At 47.8% G+C, this 20,751-nt stretch overlaps 1 protein-coding gene and 1 long non-coding RNA gene across 9 annotated transcripts in view; one reads left to right on the top strand and one right to left on the bottom strand.

Annotated features, from left to right (window-relative positions):
• ENPP6 (ectonucleotide pyrophosphatase/phosphodiesterase 6) overlaps positions 1 to 20,751 on the top strand; it is a 131,459-nt gene that overhangs the window by 69,786 nt on the left and 40,922 nt on the right. For all 8 annotated transcript variants that reach the window (XM_061404146.1, XM_061404147.1, XM_061404144.1 and 5 more), the window contains one exon: positions 11,877 to 12,056. In XM_061404146.1, the coding sequence (XP_061260130.1) occupies positions 11,900 to 12,056 (157 nt within the window). In that variant the 5' untranslated portion in view covers positions 11,877 to 11,899. The remainder of the gene's footprint in view (positions 1 to 11,876; positions 12,057 to 20,751) is intronic.
• LOC133239867 (uncharacterized) overlaps positions 10,723 to 20,751 on the bottom strand; it is a 33,477-nt gene continuing 23,448 nt past the window's right edge. The window contains exons 2-3 of the long non-coding RNA XR_009734018.1: positions 13,294 to 13,436; positions 10,723 to 11,697 (exon numbers count right to left, since the gene is read on the bottom strand). This is a non-coding gene — a long non-coding RNA (uncharacterized LOC133239867). The remainder of the gene's footprint in view (positions 11,698 to 13,293; positions 13,437 to 20,751) is intronic.

The raw sequence follows: 20,751 nt of genomic DNA, 5'->3' as shown, positions 1-20,751 counted from the left end.
GACATCATGCTAAAGTTTTGCCTACCCCAAATTATTTAACTCTGGACAAATGTATGGGGCTTCCCAGGTGGCGCTAGTGGTAAAGAATCTGTCTGCTATTGCAGGAGACCCAAGAGACTAGGGTTCGATCCCTGGATTGGCAGTATCCCCTGGAGTAGGAAATGGCAGCCCACTCCAGTATTCTTGCCTGGGAAAACACCACGTGCAAAGGAGCAGAATGGGCTACAGTCCATGGGTTCCCAAAGAATCGGACACGACCGAGCGACTTAGCACACACAAAGGTATGATTGTTTTTCAGAGGAGAAAGCTGAGGCTCTCTGCAGTTAAATGACTTGTGTGAGATCCCAGCGCAGGGGCTGACTTTGATCTGTTGGGCTCCAAAGTGCTTTCCACTCGGCCACGTGCTTCTCACTGGTCCTCAGTTCCTGCCAGTTTTCATCCTTCTTGATGCTTCTATTTTTAACTCAAAAAGCTCCTCTATTCAGATGACATCTTCAGTTTGGACTGGGAAGCTCTCAATACATCAGAGATACTTCTCACACCTAGCCATGTGATTAGTTGCTTGTTTGAGTTACTCTTTCATCCCCAGGGCAAGTTATCTTTCAACACATTTTATATATGCTAAGAGCACCTAAGCAGAATTATGTACACAGATCATTAGGCCAGGTGCAGCGTCAGCTCCAAACGCTGTCTGTTTGTATGCAGATCGCTCATTGACCTGGGCACATAAGCTGTGGCTACAGCCATGACCTAAACTGATTTTTTAATCCCATGATGTGGGAGACCGGTCTCACTACTATGGCCACACCTGACCCAAGGCAGTGAACTTGCATGGGCTAGCATCATACTTCACATATGCGCATTTTTGTTTGTTTGCTGTAGATTGGTGGGTTCACACTGGTGGTTTAGTCACTAAGTTCTGTCTGACTCTTGCGACCCCATGGAGGGTACCCCGCCAGACTCCTCTGGTCTATGGGATTTCCCAGGCAAGAATACTGGAGCAGGTTGTCATTTCCTTCTCCAGGGTATCTTCCCAACTCAGGGATGGAACCCGTGTCTCCTGCCCTGCAGGATGATTCTTTAACAACTAAGCCACCAGGGACTGGGTTGAATCATTAACATTGTGATTACCTCACATGCCCGAATAGCTGAATTTGATCATTCTCTATCAATTGTTGTCATTAATGGTTGATCCAATACTGTTTTGGTATCTGTTGTTGGAGATCGCCCATTAGCCATTCTAGGTTGTACACCAGTTGAAAAGATGGATCGTCGAACATGGCTTGGATCCAGGACCTAAGTGTGCCCTCCTCCTTTTTAAACAGAATTGAACTCCCCTCCTTACCCCCAGCCCTGCCCCAGTCACAGGTCGGGGCAGCCGGAGAACTAGAGCAACCCTCTGTGCTGGTGGGAGGAAGACTCCTGTCCTGGGTGAATTTATGGGGAGGGAACACAGAAGGGGCCTCCCACCACCTGCAGGCAGACAGGATGGGAGGTGGCTGGAGCCTGTTTTATACCAAAGTCACCCCTCTCTAGTAGCAGGAAGACTGTGGCTGACCTGATGTCACTGCGGGAGGGGAGGGTGGCTGAGTGGGGCGGAGTTGGATGCGATATCACTAGGGAGAGGGAGAAGAAGCTTCTAGACCGAGGTATTGGTGGGCTCTCTCTTGTGTATGATGTATTCCTTGGCGGCTCAGACTGTAAAGAATCTGCCTGCAGTGCAGGAGACCTGGGTTTGATCCCTGGGTTGGGAAGATCCCCTGAAGAAGGGAATGATGACCCACTCCAGTATTGTTGCCTGGAGAATTTCATGGACAGAGGAGCCTGGCGGGCTATAGTCCATGGGGTCGCAAATAGTCAGACACGACTGAGTGACTAAGCACAGCACGGCACAGAAATGCTCAATAAAATGGGAGTGTGTTTCAGAAGGGATTCCATCTTAAATACAGTAATCAATTCAAGTTCTTTTCCAGCTTTGTGCTGAGATGAGGATAGATTAAATTGTCTGGAAATATCCTTGAGCTTTGGTAAAAATTAGCTTTCCCCAAATAAAGAGTGTTTAAAAGTCCCAAGCTTACATTTTTGTCCTTATTCTGGAAATAACTTTTGTTTCTGTACCTGTCTTCTAGTTGCTAAATAATTACACCAAGCTAGCATATTCCAGAAAAATAATACATTCTTTTGAGTCCAGTGACCTCAAAACTCTGAGCATGAATATCTCTAATCAAAAAATCTCTCCCCTCTTAACATTCTGGGGTTATTTTTGTTGCAAGTCCCTACACTTCACACTATAATCAAAGCCTGTTATCTTGGACTTGCAATATTTGTGACTCAGACTTAATCAGGACTGTGTCTAGCACATACATCAGTCGTTGCATTTAAAGATGTGCAAATTGTGAATTTTTCTTTCAACTTGATCTTGCATATTTCTCTCGAAACCACTTCTTTAACACACCAAATTCTGTCTTGGAGCAAGTTAAGAAAATAAGATGTATTTCCTAGCAGAGGTGACCCATAAAGCCAATTAAAGTTTGTGAGTTAGGTCAGTACTTCGAGCAGTGCACTCTTCATTCCTTCATATCTCTTGGGTATTGAGTAGTTCCTGAACACTCACTAGTCTAAACAGGGTCTCAGCTCATCTTTAGACCCTCCAAATGGAAAAGTTCAGAGAGGAGTCTAGCGGTGGAAAAGTCTGGCTTATATAACGTTCTCAGGCTGCCGAGCTCTGAATCCAGCGTGCAGTTACTTCCTGGCATCGTGTCAATTTGAGGTGATGTCTGTAGATACGTTCAGTCTCTAAAATGCACCCTTTAACTGGAGACCCCTACACCACAGACCTTTGGGAGCCTCTCGTTCTGCAGCTGGACACCTTCCAGAGGGAGAAGGGGGTAGGAGTCCCATCCGCTTTGTTAGCACCCCTTGTTTGGCAGTCTCCCCTCCTTCAGAGATATTTATGGTACAGTTTGTGCATGATAATCAATTGCCAGCAGCAGGCGGGTCTGGCTTTTCTGAAGATCCGAGCTCCTCCCTATGATTACCTTGGGGAGAGCCTCAGAGGCAGTCCCTGGATCTGGGGCAGTTTCTACCCAAATGACCTGGTGGGCTGGGGAGGCACCCAGTGGCCGGAGGGCAGAGGCTGCTGGGGAGGGTGCGGGCGCTGAGTCCCGGAGACCTGGCTTTGAACTGGGACTCTGCTCTCCTGCCAGCTCCCTGGCACTAACCTTGCCCCTCAGCCACTCTGAGCCTTACTCTCCCACCTGCCGCACGAGCACAGTATTATCTGCCTCTCAGAGTTGTGTTGAAGACTAAACGAGATGGAAGCACCTAGTTCCAGGTACAGGGAATGTGGCCGAGACCTGGTAACTAACTAGTCCTGTTACTAAGCTGATCAGCAGACACCTGTCAAGGTGGCTCAGACCTTTGGCCTTCAGGTCATGACCCCTCCTGAGTCTAACTCCAGCCCAGGTAAAGTGCTTCCTGAGTGGGCTGATTCCCGGAACCTGACCCCTGATCCCTTAGGGTCCCCAGAAGTCCACCGGTCCTTGAGGGCGGATGCTGTATGATGACGTGAGAGCTGCTCCGGCAGCGGCAGCAGCTCCATCTCGAGGGTTTGTTAAAGCTTTGGGGGTACCCAGTGCCAGGTGAACTGGTGACCCCCGGTGAGCTAGTGTTAGAGGGCCATCGTGGTCAAGAGTGAGGACTCTGGGTCCAGGCTCCCTCGGTTGAATCCTGGCTCCTGCCGGTGTGAGAATTCAATCAATCTACCTCTCTGGGCCTCACTGGGCCTCAGTTACTTCACCTGTAAAGTGGGCCTACCGTGAGTACTTGCCTGTTAAGGTGATCGTGAAGATTAAACGTGCTGGTTTCCTAAAGCTGCTGTAAGTACCACAAGTGGGGTGCCTTGGAACACCACAAATGCATTGTCTTGCTGTTCTGGCGGCCAGAAGCCAGAAACCAAGGAGTTGGCAGGGCCCTGGTCCCTCTGAAGTTGCCAGGGGAGGGTCCTTCCTCACCACCCCCAGCTTCTGGGGTCCCTGGTGTTCCCTGGCTTGTCAATGACCGTCTTCTCCCTGTGGCTTTACAGCATCTTTCCTCTGTGCGCATGTCTAAATGCCCCCCCTTATAAGGACATCAGTCTGATTGGATTAGGGGCCCCCTGTGACCTCACTTGAACTTGATTTCCTCTGTAAAGATCCACTTTCCAAATATGGTCACCTTTTGAGATACTGGGCATTGAGGACTTCAATATATCTTTTTGGGGAGGGTACTATTCAACCTGAGGAGGGCATGACAACCCACTCCAGTATTCTTGCCTGGAGAATCCTTATGAACAGAGGAGCCTATTTGACTACAGTCCATAGGGTCACAAAGAGTAGGACATGACTGAGCGACTAAGCACAGCACAGTACCGTTCAACCTGTAACAGGTGGACTTAGAACAAACCTTGGAACATAGTAAGCATTACATATGTTTTTAAACTATTTTTGTCTTTAATACTCATCACAGTCCAGCCAGGGAAGTATTATTATTATTCCCATTTTAGAGATGGAAATGTGAGGCTCTGAGAATTTAAAGATTAGCCTCAATGTCCACAGCTAGAAACAGGGGAAGACCCCTTCACCCCAACTCTGACCCGTCTGACCATGCACTCATGCTGTCTCCACCATCCCCGTCAACCTCTCAGAGATGGGCAGCTTGCCCACAGCTGGTGCCGGGTGTCCATCGTGCATGCTTATAACCCAGACTTCCGCAGGTGCGGCTGCAGAGGCCTGCGTCCAGCTCTGGACTCAGAAGTCACCTGAGGGCTGCCTCTGGGTGAAAACGTGTATACTCTAAAAGAATCACTTCCAAAGTCCGCATTAACATTTTGTAAGCTGTATTTATATCTCTATGTTTTGACTAAACTGATGTGCCTAAAGTATGACTTCACTTTTCAACCAGCTGTTTTGATATCTAGCAGACGTGGCCATATTCATCTAATGGAAACACATGGATTTCAGAAAAACAGTGAATGGCTTAGTATTAAAGATTAGTATTACTTTGTAAAGGTGATTAGACACCCCAAGAATTCAGAAAGCTTTTGTATAATAGAGAAATTCCTCATTGGTTGTGGAACCTGAGTGTTTAGTGACTGAATTCATTATGTTGTTGTTTCTCAGCATGTGTATTTAGAGACATAAATAAATGGTCTAAAAAAGGCCAAGAGGTCTCATCTTGAAATCAGCATGGTTTTATGTTCCAGATTGCAAATATAACCACTAAATCTATTGCAACCATGAAAATTGAAGTGCCCAGAATATGATGATGAAAAAGAGATAATCCAAGTTTGAGTCGCTCATATCTCTTTGCACCCCCCAACTCGTCCACATATGATTTATTAGCACTGGGACAGTGAGCAAAATATTCAACCCCTTTGCAGCTAATACCTAGAAAATGTGGAGAGTCATTCCTTACTTCTGAATTCACAGGTGGTGGGTTAGGCCAGGGGTTTCCCTGGTGGCTCAGATGGTAAAGAACCTGAGATGCAAGTTTGATCCTTAGGTGGGGAAGATCCTCTGCAGGAGGGCATGGCAACCTACTCCAGTATTCTTGCCTGGAGAATCCCATGGACAGAGGAGCCTGGAGGGCTACGGTCCATAGGGTTGCACGGAGTCAGACACAACTGAAGCGACTGAGTATCACACAGGCACAAGTTAGAACAGGAAGCCAGTTGGGGTGTCTTCCGTTCCTGAGATGTGTGCAGGGGCATATGTACTCACAAGGCCGTGTGGCGGGACCTCAGGCTCAGGAGGTCCCCATATCCAGTTAAGGACTCACTCCTCCACCTAAGAAATCAACACGATTGATTTTCTTGAGAAGCCCATGCCTTAGGATTCTCTTTGGCGGCTGTGCTGGGAATTCTCTATTGGTCTCTTTGCCCTCCTCCCCTTCTCTGGTCTGCCTGGAGCCCCTGGAGGATCTCACGGAGAGCCTCATCTGGACAGCATCGGGGGGACAGCAGAGGCCGGGTATTGATTTCCCCCTGGCTCCCTGCTGGCTACGCCAGCTCCCCCTGCCCTTCAAGCCTGGGGGGACAGGTGCGCGCTGGGTGAAAGTGGAATAAGCCCCGGTTGCTTCACCGTCTCTTATTGGCCCCCCAGGGCCCTGGCCACCCCTTTGCAAACAACCCCTTGGACAACATACATGTGTCATGCCAGGACCTTGGCTGAGTGAAGCTCCGACTGTTTTGTATTGTACTAGCCCAGCGTGTCATTAAGGAGATCTTATCTTCCCAGGAAAGGGAGCCCTGAGTGGTAGAGTGGAAAGTTCTACATTTTGCCTGACTAAAATGTTCGCCCCCTCGTCTCATCATTATTTGCACATGCTATCACCTCAGTTGAGTACCTCCTGATTTCACGTCTTCTCCTTCACTGTGACTATGAAATAGGAGCAAATAAAGAATGCTTTCTCTAGAATTGCCAGATAAGATACAGGATACTCAGTTAAATTAGAAGTTTAGGTAAACAACAAAGAATTTTTTAGGAGAAGTATATTCCATGGAATAATGGGGATATATTTATAGTAAAAAATTGTTTATTTGAAACTCAAATTTAACTGGGAATCTTACAACATTTTTTGGGGGGGCTAAAATAAATATAACAACTCTAACTAGAATGGCCTTCTGAAGTGGGCAGTTCCTATTCAAAGAAACATTTTCTTTTTTTTTTTTCCTTTTTGTCCTTCCTTATTTTCTTCCTTCCTTCCCCTTGCCCCCATTTTTTAAAGGATTCTATAAACTAATAACTTAAAAGACTCTTGCTCCTTGGAAGAAAAGTTGTGACCAACATAGACAGCACATTAAAAAGTAGAGACATTACTTTACCAACAGAGTTCCGTCTAGTCAAAGCTTTGGTTTTTCCAGTAGTCATGTATGGATATGAGAGTTGTGCTATAAAGAAAGCTGAGCGCAGACGAATTGATACTTTTAAACTGTGGTGTTGGAGAAGACTCTCAATTGAGAGTCCCTTGGACTGCAAGGAGATCCAACCAGTCCATCCTAAAGGAAATCAGTACTGAATATGCATTGGAAGGACTGATGCTGAAGCTGAAACTCCGATACTTTGGTCACCTGATGCTAAGAACCGACTCATTGGAAAAGACACTGAGGCTGGGAAAGACTGAAGGCAGGAGGAGAAGGGGACGACAGAGGATGAGATGGTTGGATGGCATCACTGACTCAATGGACATGAGTTTGAGTAAACTCTGGGAGTTGGTGATGGACAGGGAAGCCTGGCGTGCTGCAGTCCATGGGGTTGCAAAGAGTTGGACACGACTGAGCAACTGAACTGAACTGAACTGATAAGCTAATGAGGCCTTCCCAAGAGGCACTAGTGAGAAGCCCTCATTAGCTTATCAGTTCAGTTCAGTCTCCAGCTGAGACTCTCCAACTGCCAATGCAGGAGACATAAGAGAATTGGGTTCAATCCCTGGGTTGGGAAGATCTCCTGGAGGAGGCATGGCAATCCACTCCAGTATTCTTGCCTAGAGAATCCCATGGACAGAGGTGCCTGGCAGGCCAGAGTCCATGGGGTCAAAAAGAGTCGGATAGGATTGAGCGACTTAGCATGCATGCATAAGCTAATGAGCTACGCAGACTTAGGAGTGATGCAGGAGCTCTGGAGGGCTGAACTGCTTTTGAGAGAACTTTGAAATTCAGGGAGAAACTTTGGAGGTAGGTGCTGTGTAGCAGAGATGAATCAGTAAGGTGTACAAGGCCAGAGTTTTTTGAGTGAGGGGCCAAGGAGGAAACCTTGGTGGGGGTAGCTGAAAGGACTTTTAAGAACACGGATGTCTGACCCTCAATCCGCAGTTCTTTGCACTGCTCTCAGTCTTCCTCTTCACACCCCACTGAATCCCCAGTTAAGTTTACCCGACTCATGTATATTTCATGTGAGCGGGTTTCTTTGTGCCACGCAGTGAGCGTCACTTCTGGGGTGCCATATGTCATGGCAGCAGGAGTCTAGAAGGAGAGATGCCTGCGATGTACTGAGTGTCATGGGGAAGTGCAAGAATTCAGTGGAAATGGGGTTGGGATAAGTCACGTAGAGAGCTCAGAAGAAAGGAGGCTCCAACTGATCTCCAGATTCCATTTGTCGGTGTGACTCTCTACCTTCATATTAATAATGTAAGTTAATGTTCAGAGGTTTTACTATGTGCCAGGTATTCATCTATGTGGTGGTGGTGGTTTAGTTGCTAAGACAGGTCCGACTCTTTGCGACCCCATGGACTGTACCACCAGCTCCTCTGTCCATGGGATTTTCCAGGCAACAATACTGGAGTGGGTTGCCATTCCCTTCTCCAATTCATGTATGTATTCATAGGCGTATGTGTGTACAGAGCTGCATTTGGAGGAGGTGGGGGAGGAGGGAGAGGAGGCAGATCTTCCTTAACACTGTATCTGAAATCCACCTGGGATTTGTGGTTTGTGATGGTGTCAAGAAAGTTTCTACTGATGTTTTGAGCAAAGGGTCCGAGTAATCAAACTACCGGAGGCTCCATTTAGAAAGAGCAGAGAAAAATCGAGAAGAGTTGCAGATGCATTAAAATAGACACGGGTCAGGCAGAAATATGGAGAGGAGAGCTTGTGGGCTGCAGAAGCCGGTACACTGTGCTCCGTTCTGTTCTGTTCTTTTCCGCTTTTGCCCAAGCAATAAAAACAAAAGAGCGAGAGAAGGCCAGGGTGGGTAAGGAAACCAGCTTGAGGAAGAGCAGACTCAGACTGTCACAGCCAGACTGCCAGCCTTCATATATTCATGCAAAGGAAAATCAGCTCAGCTGGGAGAGAAGATTTGAGCAGACGAGGAGATGGAGAGCGACTGTCTCCTGCTGGCTTCCCTGAAAGGCACTGCTTCCCAGAACAAAGGGATGCCCCTGGGGGCCAGCCCGGCATCTGTGATTAAGCCTTTGAAGAATACACCCTCTCACTTCAACTCAAGGCCCAATCCACTAAAAGAATAAAACCCACTTTCCGAACAGGGTTCCGAGATGACCTTCTTGTTGAAAGAGCCCCCTCATCACTTTGAAACCCTTTAATCATAGAAGGAAAGCCAGAGTGGATAGCCTTTCCCTTCTCCAGCGGGTCTTCCCAAACCAGGACGCAAACCGGGGTCTCCCGCATTGGAGGTGGATCCTTTACCAACTGAGCTATCGGGGAAGCCCCAAAGAACAAAACCCACTTTCTGAACAAGGTTCCAAGATGACCTTCTTGTTGAAAGATCTCCCTCTTCACTTCGAAACCCTTTAATGATAGAAGGGAAACCACTGGGTCTGGGATCTTCTTGGGCACCATCCTGTCCCATGAAGTGGTCGGGACCCTCCCCACTGATGCTCACGTCTTTCATCCTCTGGACAGGGGTTGGGTCTCGGGACAGTGGGGATGGATGATTTACCTGCTGAGGTCTGAGCTCCCTTTAGAAGGGATGTGTCCCTCTGGGCCAGCCCGGACCAGCCTGGGTGCTGGTGGTGACCAAAGCCATCTCTGGAGGTCTTGTCTCAAAGGCACTCCCCTGGAGAGGGCCGTAATCAAGGTCTCTGAGGTTCACCAGAGTCTACAGGCACCATGACCAATTGGTATGGAAAGAAGATACAAAAGCTAATGCTAGGTCCTACCTATTGTTGAGAACCAAAGACCCTTTAGGGAAAAAGTGAAGAGACCCAGATGACCACAGGAAAGAAGACCTCATCATCTGAAATGTGAAAATATGGTAGAGCTGTGTGTCAGCTGCACACACAGATCCTAGCTCTCAGTGAGGCCTTATGGGTATTTAAAAAATACAAGGGGGAGAGGTAGAGAATTTAGTTTAGCAGAAATTCTCCAGGAGAATATTCTCTCTCTGCCTCCCTCTCTCACACATACATGTGCACACACACACACACACACACACACACACCCCATAATCCAGTCACATCACAGCTCTACAGTCTAGGGGAGGCCATCACTTTTCACCCATGAGGGAAAGAGCAAAGGATAGTGAGAAAGCCTGTAAACTTTGGGTCTAGAGGGTTGAATGTGAGTGTTGAAAAGAAGAGGGAAATTTCATCAAATGATATTGTAGGGTTTCTGAGACATACAAGTAAAGGACAGAAGTTGTAAATATTTAAAAAAAATTTTGTTTTAATTGCTTCATGCTTCTCTGAATACAGCACATTTTCAAAACTGAATCATATTAGCCCCTGCTTTCATCTGGGTTTCATGCATTTCTTCTAGAGTACTCGAAACAGTTCCAATTAAAAGTAGAGACTGCTGCACGCACGCACACACACACACCCCTCTCCCTACTATTCGAACTTTTTGGCCAACGCTGTACAACACCAGGGCTTCCCTGGTGGTTCAGCGGTAAAGAATCCAGTTGCCAGTGCAGGAGACGTGGGTTCAAGCCCTGGGTGGGGAAGATCCTCTGGGGAAGGAAATGGCAACTCACTCCAGTATTCTTGCCTGGCTAATCCCATGGACGGAGGAGCCTGGAGGGCTACAGTCCACGGGGGAGCAAAGAGTCGAACACAACTTAGCAACTAAACAGCAACACTCATAACAAGGTACTTGAGTATGGGGACCACATTTATTCAAATGTGAATCTCTACATCTATCACAATGTACAGTCCATAGGAGCATTTAATAAATGTTAGTTGGAGGAATAAATGAAACGAAGAAGTTCTTTAGTCATTGGATAATTTGCTCAAAGTTTTTATTTATTTGTTAATTCTGTCAATTCACATGTGAAAGCTTTGGTCAGAGTCAAAAAACTAACTCTATAGTTTTGGGCAAAAATAATTGTGTTTGGCTCTCTGGGCTTTAAATTGAAAACATCACTTGTGGAACGCCTGAGTTTCTATGATGAAATAAAAGGTTTTTACTTTGGGATATTTTGAGTCTACAAATTTTCAAAATTATATTTTATGGTTTCTCCTGGTTTGATTAAAAGTAAAGTGTGGGTGTTGAGGAGTAGGCGCTGGCAAAAAGAAAGAACAACAGCAAACAAACAAGGGAACAAAAAAGCCACTTTGATGAAACATCGTCAGTGAGCTCGATGAAGCGTGTTTCATCCCGGTGCCAAATGATGCTCACTAAAATCGCAGCAATTTTTGATGCACTCGCCAATGTTTGTGTTATTTTTACTTTAAAGATGTAACAGATTGCTCCAAAATAAATAATTTAAGCCTCATGTTTCAAATGAGTCCAAGCGCTGTGTCTTTCACTTCTGCACCCAACAGAGGCTCCTCTCGTGTCTATGCCACACTCCACTGGGAGGGCTGTTTTCTTGCTTTGTTTTTCAAAGCGGAGTCTGTTTTTCACCATTCTGTTCCAAACATCAGGGGTTCTGTCATCATTCGGCACTTGAAGCGATAACTCCTCTTTATCTGGGAAAAATGGGAACAAACTCCATGGCGTCTGGATTCGTGATCCGGTGGGAGGAGGGCTTGGAAAGGCTGCGGAGAGAACTCTGGGCTGAGAACATAACCCAAGCCCACGGGAATCTACAGTGTGCACACTGATTCTTTTCTAGATGTCGAGCCACGAACAATGGGTCAGGTTTTACACACGATGGTCTCAGTTTAACTTAAAATAGCTTCAGACTTGGCCAATTACTTTCACTTGAGATGGCCCATCGTCAGTCAGTATTGGACTTCTTACTGGGTTGTTTGCCTTTATGGTATAATCTAAGAGAAAAGAAACATCTATGATTTTAAAAAAAATAATAATAATATAAAAAACCAAGAATGTATGCTGTTCTCTGCTCCCTAAATGAGCGTGAATGGCTTATAAATTCAGAAAATAAAGATGACATGTAAAAACACCAGAGCAATAAACCGACAGCCTTGTGTCTTCGTTAATGCAGGTCGCCACTGTGAGGTCCATCAGATGACTGGGAACTACATGTGGGACCCCGACACCAACAAATCATTTGACTTAGGTATCAACAGAGACAGCCGGCTGCCCCTTTGGTGGAACGGATCAGAACCTCTGTGGGTCACTCTGACCAAGGCCAAGAGGAAGGTCTACATGTACTACTGGCCAGGTGAGTGTGCTGACCTCCAGGCCACTCCAGCCTCCCAAACCTCAAAGTACAGTGGCGTCTCTCAGGACAAGCATGCACGGGGAGGTGTTTGAAGACCAAGCCAGGGTTTGAAAAACTGGGATCTTTGTTCAAAAAGCACCTTATGGAAGTGTTCCTTTATATTTTGCTGCACATAGATGTGTTTGAAGACCAAGCCAGGCTTTGGAAAAGTGGGATCTTTGTTCAAAAAATGGCTTATGGAAGTGTTCCTCTATATTTTGTTGCCCTGTGGCATGTGGGATCTTAGTTCCCAGACCAGGGATCAAACCTGTGTCCCCAGAATTGGCAGGCAGATTCTTAACCACCAGGGAAATGTCCTTTATATTTTGGTTTGAACAGTAGCATCAGACCAGACACTATGCCATCTCTTACTATCCTTGGTTCAGCAATATTTCTGCAGTATAGCATGCATTTTCATGGGCAAAATTTTGGATACCCAAGAGAGATAAGTAATAGGGTGCTTATTTGCTTTACAAAAGAATTTAGAGTACCAGTTCTATAGATTTTGAGATCTCCTACAATACTGAAAAGAGAGTTCAAAGCTCTTGCAACTTTTTGGTTGTGCATTAAATGAAGCCTCTGTATTAAAAGTCTGCCTGCAGATGGTAGGTCAGTGAGAAACTGAAAGACTTAACTTACTTCAATGAGGGAGATAAGCAGTCATGTAGACTGTCCTGGCGGGGAAGGCAATGGCACCCCACTCCAGGACTCTTGCCTGGGAAATCCCATGGATGGAGGGGCCTGGTGGGCTGCAGTCCATGGGGTCACTAAGAGTCGGACACGACTGAGCGACTTCACTTTATTTTTTCACTTTCATGCACTGGAGAAGGAAATGGCAACCCACTCCAGTGTTCTTGCCTGGAGAATCCCAGGGACGGGGGAGCCTGGTGGGCTGCCGTCTCTGGGGTCACACAAAGTCAGACACGACTGAAGCGACTTAGCAGCAGCAGCGGCAGCAGACTGTCTTGGAGGCCGAAAGGAGGCTTCAGCATCTCTCATCTTTTTCTTTCTGGCTGCACCACATGGCTTGTGGGATCTTAGTTTCCCCAACCAGGGATCGAACCTGTGCTCCCTGCAGTGGAAGCGCAGAGTCTGAACCACTAGACCACCAGGGAAGTCCGGGAGGCTCTCATTTTGTCAGCCAAAACTCTGTCATTAAGGATGACAGGATTCCATGACAACGAAATAATCGACCCACCTCTGTCTTCCCATTGATGGGACGTGTTGCTAGGCAAGTGGGCAATTTGACTTTTTCATGCACGTGGCTGCAGACACTTTTTCCTGTTGCTTCATGGTACAATCCTAGATGATTGTTCTTGTGGAAGGAGAGATGGGGGAGGCCTAGAAGAAATGAACGGATACAAGTGGAGAAGCTGCTGGAGGGATTTTGCTGGTGGCAAAGCAGCCTGATGAAATGGTGAGAGCATGGCAGGTTCTGGGGGAATGGGGGAGCCTGGAGAGAAGGGTGAGTAAGCCCAGGCTGAGTCACAGGTGGCCCACATCGAGGACGTGGGCCTTGAGCAGGAGTTTGGAGGATGCTGGTTGGCGGCGGTCCCATGGAGAGTGGTTCAGGGCATTCAAGGCCATGCCAGCTCCTGGAGGAGGAGCGTGGAACACAGACAGATGGAGAACAGGGCGACCTGCCATTCTGTGGCAAGTGGTCTAAAGCCACCACCGAGTAGTGAGTAGTGTCCACAGGTGAGCCTGGGACGACCAGGGCGGCTTTCATATCATATCTGCTACTTCACCTCCCAGCAGTTAACAGATAGACCAGTCCTGCTGGCAGATGAAGAGTTGGGGGAGTATTAGAGTTGCTTCAGGAGACACCTGGGGTTTGGTCCCTAATGGCTACCTTGGCTGATGTGAGAAGAAGCTTTCAAGCAAGGGTAGGGTTTAGAAGATGCCATCACCTTAAATGGAGGCTCCATTTTTCAAACAGTTGGACTTAAGATTAAGAAAACAAGTGGGTGCCTCAGCCAAGCTAATCAGACTCCGAGAGGAGGCAAGCTCAGGTTCAGCACAATGTGATGAGGTCTGGAGCAAAACGCTGCTACATTTTGAGGTCATTCTCAGTAATCGGCATCGAAAAGCACAAGATCCTGGTGCACAGGCCCAGGAGAGGCACAGACGGATTGCACTGTCTTAGGGACCATCTCAGAACAGACCATCAAGATGAATATTGCCCCAGTGCTATAAGGGTCACCTTCCACGGTATCGGGTTAATTTAACTTTCCATGTCTTAGAACTTGAGTTCTTCCTGCCTTGAAGAGGACCTCCCCCGGAATCTCCTCCCCTCTCCCCACATGCTTCATCTGCCTATGTTCCCCCTCTCCCATGACCTTTTGGGTGGCTTTGGATGCCGATGCTCGCGGAAAGGCGGGGGAAGACCCTAAGGGAGACAGTTGCCATATTTCAGACTTCTCTCTGCCTTATTACAGAGCATTGCTCTTGATCTCACCTTGGGGCACCTGGCTCCATAACCATAATCAACAATTTGAATTTATATATCACCGAGTAGCTACAAAGTCTTGACGCTAGTTTGCATGTAAAGTATCTTGCTGCACCTCCAAAATGGCTCCTGAAGGGCAAAAAAAGCCAGTCACTTTCTCTGAGTCCCAGCTAATGTGACATGACAAATACACCTTGAGGTCAGTTTAAGGTGTTACCTGTCAGGAGGGCAGAAGCTAAGAAAGATAACCTCCTAGAGTTTCCTCCAAACAAAGATGAGCTAACTGTCTGGCTGTGTGGAAGTCTTGACAGAAATTGGATGAAAAGTCTCTGGCTTCTTAGACACCGTCTAGTCCTTGTAAATTGGATCCACAAATTCAGATTCCTTGAGAACCCGCTGGCTCTGAAGGCCCTGCCGCCCAGCCCACGTCCGGCATGCTCCAGCCCCTCCGTTCTTACTGGCTGACTGCCGAGGCATTAACGGCCCCTGCTGTCCTTTCCCTTCCCGCCTCAGCCCCCTCCAGACACAGCGCCTGGCCCGATGTGGTCCTTGGTCTCTGCAAGATTAAGCAGAGTGCAGTGGCGTTTCTTCCAAATGTGACTTGGTTTTTTCTTCTCAAATCCTCCTCTCCCCTCTCCACTTCCCACTGGACATTGTACAGACCTCTTGACGAGGCCTGGGAAATCTTCGTTGCTCCAGTGAGCTGTGTTATGACACTTCGAGTCTCGCCATGAAGTCAATATTTAGAAGTGCAATTTAGAAATGGCAGGAGTTCAAGTCTTCCTGTCAGGTAGATAAAGCGGCAGACTGAAAAATTGATCACTGGTGAAGAGTCCAAAGGACCCCACCTCAAGTCTTGAGAAATTTAATATTGTAAACAGAGCCTTTATTTCCCCACCCAGTGGTGCCATGGAGCTGTGCAGCAGGGAGATGATCCCCTCAGGAAATGATTCCAGGCCCTAAATCAAATACTTGGAGGGAAGTATTTGACCCTGATCAGAGCACTCCTAGATCCCAGATCAGCCAGGATCTAGGAGTGCTCTGTGAAGGATGAGTTGAGGGTGTATCATCCCCTAACTTTATTCCTGTTCCATACCTCTGGTTCAAAGTCCAGGGGGTTTTATTGAGTGGGGGAAAAGAACAATCTCCAATATTTACCTCAGATGGAGACCAAACCAAGGAGAAGGATGCCCTGAGGAGAGGAGGTGACATGGGGGGATAGAGGGTAAGTAAACCATTGCATGGAGATAGAATCTGAGCTCTGTCTACAACTGAGGTTACTTCACACAATGGCAGAAGTTTTTAAGTTTATTCTCATGACTCTGATGAAACCTCCCCAAAGGAACAAAATCAGCAGCCTTTTAGGAGTCTGTGGTTAAAACTCCTGGAGCAAGCATCTGAAGACTCTGAGTTTACATCTTCAGTCATGATTTTGCAGCACTAACTCCATAACACCAAGCAGTCAGGAAGAACTGGGGGCAAATGTTCATACAGCTAGGGATGGTGTTGAGTGTGGATATGGCCTCTATCCTGTGCAGGTGTTGAGACAAATAAGACACCTTATGTGGGGAAAGACACATTTCCAACCGGCTTCTCCCCTGCCTCCCAGAGGTGGGCTGGGTGGGGAGTTAACAGGTGGGTATGTGACCCAGCTCCAGTCCATTTTGTGCCTGCTCAGTCACTCAGTCGTGTCTGACTCTTTGTGACCCCATGGACTGTAGCCCACTAGGCTCCTCTGTCCATGAGGATTCTCCAGGCAAGAATACTGGAGTGGGTTGCCATGCCCTCCTCCAGGGGATCTTCCCAACCCAGGGATCAAACCCAGGCCTCCCACATTGCAGATAGATTCTTTACTGTCTGAGCCACCAAGGAAGCTTCCAGTTTGGGTTATTAAAATCAAGTTGATTTAGTCTGGATAAGTGAGGAGACACTTCCTGGCTACTGATCAGGACTTGCGGACTGTTCACAGCATCTTGCCCTGCCCCACCATGCTACGTCCCTGACAGCTTTCCCTTGGCCAAACTTAGATGAATCAACTTAGGCTGGGGGCAGTCTAGGAGCCCAGCATCAATCATGCTAATGTGTAAGTTCTTGGATTCTATCTATATGTGACTCCAAACATCTAGATTAAAGGCTGGAATTTTTTTTCAAACATTCAAACACAGGGACCCAGATTTTCACTAAATTTTCCAGTAACGCTGCCAGTTTGGCATTGATCTTTAAGGTGGTTGCAATTTTAGGACCCAAAGAGGCTTTAGTCAGTAAGTAATTTTCAGTTACCTACACTTATAAATCAAGATCTCTTTAGGAAACTGATCAAAACTATGTTCTTTGTTTTTTGAGTTGTTGTTGTTTTTTTTTTTGCTAGAAAAACAAACACATACATACTATACTCACAATTCAGCGCTCATAAATACAAGAGAATGTAGTGATGAGAAATACCAGATGGTCTTTGACATGACAACATATATACATCTATAATATCTAGGAGATTTGGGCTTTTTTTCCCAATGTGAGAGAAACATGTCTTAAAAACTCATCAAAGTATCAATAACAGCCCCCCTAACCCTCTGATTCATGTTGTCTGCCAAGAGTAGGCTTGGGTCAGAATTTTCTGAGAGTCTCTGGATGGCATCACTGACTCAACAGACACGAGTTGGAGCAAACTCAGGGAGACAGTGAAGGACAGGGAAGCCTGGTGTGCTGCAGTCCATGGGGTCACAAAGATTCGGACACGGCTTGGTGACTGAACAACAACTCTGGGTTGAGCGCACCTGGGATGCTTTGCTTTGTTTGTTGGTACCTGGGGGTCAGGTCTGCGCCACTGCTGCCGTGGTCTGTCTGCATCAGCAAGGAAAAGGTGACACATTAGCATTTCAAGTCAGCGGTTGTCTCAGAGACACGATTGATCTTTGAAAGCCTCCTTTCGAGGCTCAGCCAGTCCCGCAGCAGAGAGACTGGGGAGGGTGGTGTCGCTCTGGAGTGCTGCCTGCTGCGGACTGCTCCCCCAGCTCTCCTGAGCCTTCAGAGCTGTTCAGCCACAGCCAGGCTCCTCTCACAGGATGGTGTCTCAGCCAAGGTTTCTCAGCAACGTCCATTATGGTCATTGGAAAGCCCTAAAGAGAAACCCAGGGACGTACTCCCATTCTTCACGAATCATGGCAAATCTGCTTCTTCATAAAACATCTTACAAGGGTGTGACTCAGGGCCCGTAATAAGCTCTCAGGAGACAGCCGTGAGCAAAACCAGATACAGGCTCTCCCTGCCTCTGCCCCCCTCCCCCAGGGAATTTACCATCCATCCAGTCCAGGAGACAGATGATAATCTAATACTTGCCCGGATAAATGAAAAGTCCACTTCTTTAAAGTATAGTGACGAAAAGTCGATTGCCTTATGATCTCATCTAATAGGGGATCTGGTTTCACCCTAGAGGGCGATGTACGTTAACACCTGAGGGCATGGCGGGAGGGTAGTGGTAGAAGGAGCATCCGATCTGAGCAGATGTTAAGGAATGAGAGGAGCTTGGAAGGTTCAAAAAACCAAGAGAGGAGGATCGACGGGGTGTGGGTGGGGTGGAGAGAAGCTGAGGTCAGGCCGGGCTCCTTGCATGGGCCAACTGAAAAATGTATTCTTATCCTGAGAGGAACTAGAAGTCACTGGAAGGTCTTAAGGAAGGAGGGAACAGTATAGTATGTGAATTTGATAAGAGAACTCTGGCAGGGCCTTGGAGCAGGGAACATAGGTATCCGGAGGGAGTGGACGGAGGGTGGCCAGCCCACCAGGAAGGTCCTGCATGGACCTAGGAGAGAGGTGAGAACAGAGTGGACGAGGGTAGCAGAGGTGGGGAGAAACGGGGGGCTTGGGGACACACTTAGGGGTTAAAATCACCAGGACCTGGTGACGCACTGGATCTGGGATGGAGGGGTTGAGCAGCGACCAGCTGGACACTTGGTTTCTGGCTTACAGATTGGTACAGAGGGAGGGCGAGTCTTTGCCTAACCTGGGAATTGAAAGAGGAGTGGTGTGGAGGCAGAGGAATGTCTGATTTGACCCGGTCAAGTCACAGGCCCAGAGCTCAGAGAGCGGAGCTGGAGACACATCGAGGTGGTACAGGGAGGACCTCAGGTGATGAAGCTGTGGCCGGGAAGGTCAGCCAGGGGAGAGGTGACAAGCAGAGAGGAGAGGGTCCCAGGCCTGGAGGAAGCTGGCGCTCGAGGATCAGATGGGGCGAGTGAGGCTGCAGAGGAAGCAAAGGGGTTGCTCCAGAAGCAGGAGGAAAGACAGAAGAGCCATGAAAAGTACAACGAAGGAGAGTGACATCACCCTTTGAAGGCATCTGATGAGCGGCCTGACGTCACCCCACGGGCAGGGGAGGGCCCACTGGAGAGCAGGCCAGCCGAAATCTGTTGGCCCCACTTGCTGCAGAGATGAGAGGAAAGAAAAGGTTCCCGGAGAGAGTGGCCATCCCCAGGTTCCCTGCCGAGGGGCACGGTGGGGGTGGCAAAGACAGCATCTGGATTTATTATCTGCAGCATCACTGGCCAACTCCAAACTCTGTAGCTGTTTAATTTCAGTGTAGTATCAAGAAGGGTTCATAATAATAACCCCACAGTATTGTTTAATTTCCCTCTATTGCAGGAGAGTCTGGGCTTGTATAGTGACAATGATCATTGTACCTCATCTCATACTGGTTTTTGAAGGAAACAAAATGTACAAAGAATAAAATTTGCCATGATTTTTTTCCCACACTTTTCAATTAAACGGGGGAAAAAAAACACCTTTTTTGTTCTGGTTAGTGAATCCACTGACTCCTGCTGCTGTTGCTGCTGCGAAGTCGCATCAGTCATGTCCAACTCTGTGCAACCCCAGAGATGGCAGCCCACCAGGCTCCCCCATCCCTGGGATTCTCCAGGCAAGAACACTGGACTGGGTTGCCATTTCCTCCTCCAATTCATGAAAGTGAAAAGTGAAAGTGAAGACGCTCAGTCGTGTCCAACTCTTAGCGACCCCATGGATCTCAGCCTACCAGGCTCCTCTGTCCATGGGATTTTCCAGGCAAGAGTAGTAGAGTGGGGTGCCATTGCCTTCTCTGACTGACTCCTGCTAGGAGTTGGTATATTCTGATGACAAACAAGCACATCTCAGGTCTCAAGGCAGACAAGGAGTCTGCAGTCAGCCCCCACCGTGGATGATGCTGTGACTACAGCAGACGTGGTACTGGATGTGAATGTGGACAGGTTTCTAGGAGCATCTTAGGCATAAGAAAGGAACATGTGCTAAGGTTCAAAGAGGAGCAGGCCTGGGCATATTGTGTTCATGGAACTACAGAGAATAGGACAAGGTTGCAGCTGAGAGACTAAGGCAGGAGCCAAGAGCTCAGAAACTGGAAATGGCCAGATCTTAACATCCAGGGACTTAGGTTTTAGTAGGTAAAGCAACTTGAGTTCAAGGAACAAGGAGTATTAGTTAGATTAGTATCAGCTGAAGAAACAGATGAGCCCCAGAGTCTCAGAGATTTAGCCTAATGGAAGTTTGTTTATTTTTTTTTGCCAATGCAGGAGATGCAAGAGATGCAGGTTTGATCCCTTGGTCAGGAAGAGCCCCTGGAGAAGGAAATGGCAACCCACTCCAGAACTCTTGCCTGGGAATCCCATGAACAGAGGAGCCTGACAGGCTACAGTCCATGGGGTCACAAAGCACTGGACACAGTTGAACGACTGACCACACAGACAAAGTCTGAAATGGGTAATTGTGATCAGCAGCTGACACTCCAGATAAGGATACAGACGCTGCTGGAGACTGAAACGTGTCCCCCCAAGTTCCTTCCTTTACCATCTGAGCCACCAGGGAAGCCTTCTCGGATCCAAATACCAGGAAACCACTGTTCAGGGAGGAGGCTCTGGTAGGGACACCCCGTGTGCAGCAGTCAAGATGCCTTCCCCCTCCGCCCCCGGGGGGAGCATGACATCATTGTGATCATGTAGTCATTTGCAAGATTTCGATGATCTTGAATCATGTGCCTGAGGCCCAAAGAAGCTGCTCGTGGCTGGTAAGAGGGGGGCGCCGGGGGAGTCCCTCACGCCCCACCTGGGTCTGCTGGGGAGAAGTGTGATCCCTGACCCGGGACAGAGACTTTCCCATCGGACTCCCAGAGGCAGAGATTGCAACCCACTTTGGGCCTCACAATGCCTTGCTGAAGTTTCCTCA

This window comes from Bos javanicus, chromosome 27 (genome assembly GCF_032452875.1).
Source record: "Bos javanicus breed banteng chromosome 27, ARS-OSU_banteng_1.0, whole genome shotgun sequence".
NCBI lineage: Eukaryota > Metazoa > Chordata > Mammalia > Artiodactyla > Bovidae > Bos > Bos javanicus.
The sequence above is the reverse complement of the archived record's forward strand: the minus strand, read 5'-3'. Positions and strand labels throughout refer to the sequence as shown.